Source organism: Lactuca serriola, chromosome 5, assembly GCF_051521515.1.
Source record: "Lactuca serriola cultivar US96UC23 chromosome 5, Lser_US96UC23_V15, whole genome shotgun sequence".
NCBI lineage: Eukaryota > Viridiplantae > Streptophyta > Magnoliopsida > Asterales > Asteraceae > Lactuca > Lactuca serriola.
Window position 1 is genome coordinate 348,066,407 of NC_136412.1, and position 3,369 is coordinate 348,069,775.

The 3,369-nt window shown below is 37.7% G+C and overlaps 1 protein-coding gene across 1 annotated transcript; it reads left to right on the forward strand.

Annotated features, from left to right (window-relative positions):
• The first annotated feature begins 746 nt into the window (after nt 1–746).
• Nucleotides 747–1,439, forward strand: LOC145051103 (uncharacterized). Its single transcript, XM_078999239.1, has 2 exons — nt 747–851; nt 897–1,439. The coding sequence occupies exons 1-2, from the start codon at nt 747–749 to the stop codon at nt 1,437–1,439; spliced, it is 648 nt and encodes a 215-aa protein (XP_078855365.1).
• Nucleotides 1,440–3,369: the final 1,930 nt, after the last annotated feature.

Sequence of the window (3,369 nt, forward strand, 5' to 3'; positions counted from 1 at the left end):
TAATGCGTTACAATCATAGTGGAAATGATTTGTATATATGTTTTGTAGTTGGTATTTAGTTTATGAACAAAATTCAATTGAAGGCAAAAGTATGTATGAGTAAGATGCAGTGATGTTTGGACGTCTTATAGACCAGTTTTAATTACAGATTGCAATGAATGATAATATACTTTTGATGTTAGCAAAATAAACTATGTTTTATCTTTTATTTATGATAAATGAATACTATTTTTTTTATGGAAATAACAAAGTATTTAAATTAGTGGCGTTAAGTTTGATAGTTTCTAAAGTAAAACAAAAATAATTAAAATTAATCAAAATATTTAGATATTAGTAATAGGTTTTGTTAAAAAGCTCGTCATTGCTTCGCAATGGCGCGTCATGGCTCCAAGACTTGTACTTACCGCCAAACTTTAACAAAATGATGTCTTCACTCATATATGTATATAAAAATGAATGATAGTAGAATATATATATATATATATATATATATATATATATATTAAAGGATTTGGTGATTATCCGGTTATTAGATTAGCATGGTTTATTTAGTTCTTATCTTTATTTAGATAGATATCCTATTTGTTAGTAATTGGTAGTTAGCTTTTTGTGATCAGACTATATATGTAATCTTTGTTTGTAACCTGAGAATGAGATAATGAATACCAATTAAAGTCAGCTTATACTAATTCTTTATGGTATCAGAACGGGTCGTTTTCAGGGGACAATAACAATCTTCGGCGAGCATGGCGGGAGATATACCAGAAGGATCCGGCAAGAAAAGCGATGAGGGAATTGATACCACTTCGCTATTCTACATTCATCCATCGGATTATCCCAAACAAGTTCAAGTGAGTGACTTGTTGAACGACAACAATTACAACTAATGGAAACAGGACCTGACAAATTTTCTCTTGGCGAAAAACAAGATTGGATTAATAGATGGAACGGTAAAGAAGCCTAAGTCAACATCACCCACGTACAAGGCATGGGTTCGAGCCGATGCTATGATAAAAGGGTGGTTAACCACAGCGATGGAGAGGGAGATAAGAACAAGTGTTCGATATGCGAACACCTCCTCTGAGATCTGGTCATACCTTGAAGAGCGATTCGCAAAAGAAGGTGTAACTCGTGCTTACGAGTTAAAGAAAACACTCTATGTAACGAGACACGATGGGAGCTCTGTGTCGAATTACTACACTAAACTAAGATCAATTTGGGATGAATTGCAGATGGTACTTCCCACGCCACGATTCACCTATGAAGGTTGTAATTCTGGAATTTCAAAACAACTGAATGAGTTGAGAGAGAAGGAAAGGACTTACGAGTTCTTGATGGGTTTGGACAAAGATTTCGCAGTCATCAGAACACAAGTACTTGCTATGAAGCTGACACCCTCCATCGGAACGGTTTACCATTTGTTAGCAGAAGACGAGTAGCAAAGGGGAATCACGGGTGGAGTGAAAAGAACTGGGACTGAGGCATCAGCATTCCAGGCTAACTATAATTCACAACGGGGACAGCGACAATAATTGTTGAAGCAAGCTACTCAATCGATGAATAAAGTGGAACAGAAATTCTCAAAATCAGATAATGACAAGAAGATTCGATGTTCTCACTGTCAGCGAGATGGACACAGCAAGGACGGGTGTTTCAAACTTATTAGGTACCCTGAATTGTCGAAGCACGTGCTCTTCGTTTTCAAGAAAACCTACCAAAGCTTTTTTGGGGTGAGTGTGTCTTGACAGCTACATATGTGATAAACCGAATGCCAACCAAAGTTTTGCAAGGTATCACACCATACGAGATACTTTTTAGTCACAAACCTACTTATGATCACGTGCGGGTGTTTGGGTGTTTGGCTTATTATTGAAGTACAGAGACTAAGGGTGACAAATTTGAGGCTAGGGGCAGACCAGGTTTGTTTGTTGGGTATCCTCAAGGTACAAAAGGATATCGAATATATGATTTAGAAAACAGAAAAATAATTGTTCAAACCTACTTATGATCACGTGCGGGTGTTTGGGTGTTTGGCTTATTATTGAAGTACAGAGACTAAGGGTGACAAATTTGAGGCTAGGGGCAGACCAGGTTTGTTTGTTGGGTATCCTCAAGGTACAAAAGGATATCGAATATATGATTTAGAAAACAGAAAAATAATTGTTTCTAGGGATGTTCGATTTCTAGAAGAACAATTTTCAGTGGGATCAGATTTAATAAATGAGAATCTGCAACAAGAAGAACTTTTTGAGTTAGACAACAATGCAAGTGAAGCTCATGTTGCCCCATGTGGTGAAGTTGTATCTGACATAGACTCTCACGAAGATGATGTCACCATTGACCAAGAGGTGACACCCACTTCTGATGATGATAGTAATAATGCATCTCCTATATCCACCAGCTCTAGCTGTGAAAATAACTCCCCCACGCACACTAAATCTAAAGATGTTCATTTAGCGAGGGCTACACGAGCTCGAACACAACCCCTTCGGTTTAATGACTATGAGGTTGAATTACCCCCATCGATCAATCATGCACTGCCTGCTATCGATCGACATGCTTTTACGGTACACCCCATCTCCTCTTATGTTTCTTATAAAAAGTTTTCTAAGTCTCATAAAGCATTTTTAGCAGCCATAGTCACACACTATGAGCCAAAGTGTTTTAAGCATGCAGCTAAAGATGAAAAGGTGGCAGGATGCAATGATCAAAGAAATAAGTGCTTTAGAAGCAAATAAAACTAGGAAACTTGTTGAGCTACCACCGGGTAAACGTGCCATTGACTCTAAATGGGTATACAAAATCAATTTTAAACCAAATGGGGAGATAGAACGCTACAAAGCAAGGCTTGTCATGAAAGGATACACACAACTGGAAGGCATGGACTACCATGACACATTCGCTCCGGTTGCCAAACTCATCACTGTCAGAATTTTACTAACCTTGGCGGTCAAAAATAATTGGATCCTACATCAGTTAGACGTAAATAATACATTCTTACATGGAGATCTATAAGAAGATGTGTACATGAAGATTCCTCAAGGTTTTGGCAAAGAAGGTGACACGAGAGTTTGCAAGTTGGATAAGTCTTTGTATGGCTTAAAGCAGGCTAGTAGGAACTGGTATCACAAGTTCACCTCAGCGTTGTGAGAACTTGATTTCCATCAATCATATGCGGATCATTCATTGCTCATTCATCGAAATAAAGAAGTGTTTGTGGCAGCATTGATATATGTTGATGATGTGATCATTATAGGTAATGATTATAAGAAGATTGAGAGTACCAAGTCAAGTTTCCATGCTCGGTTCAGCATCAAAGATCTAGGGAGTCTCACGTACTTCTTGGGGATTAAAGTGTCACGTATACAA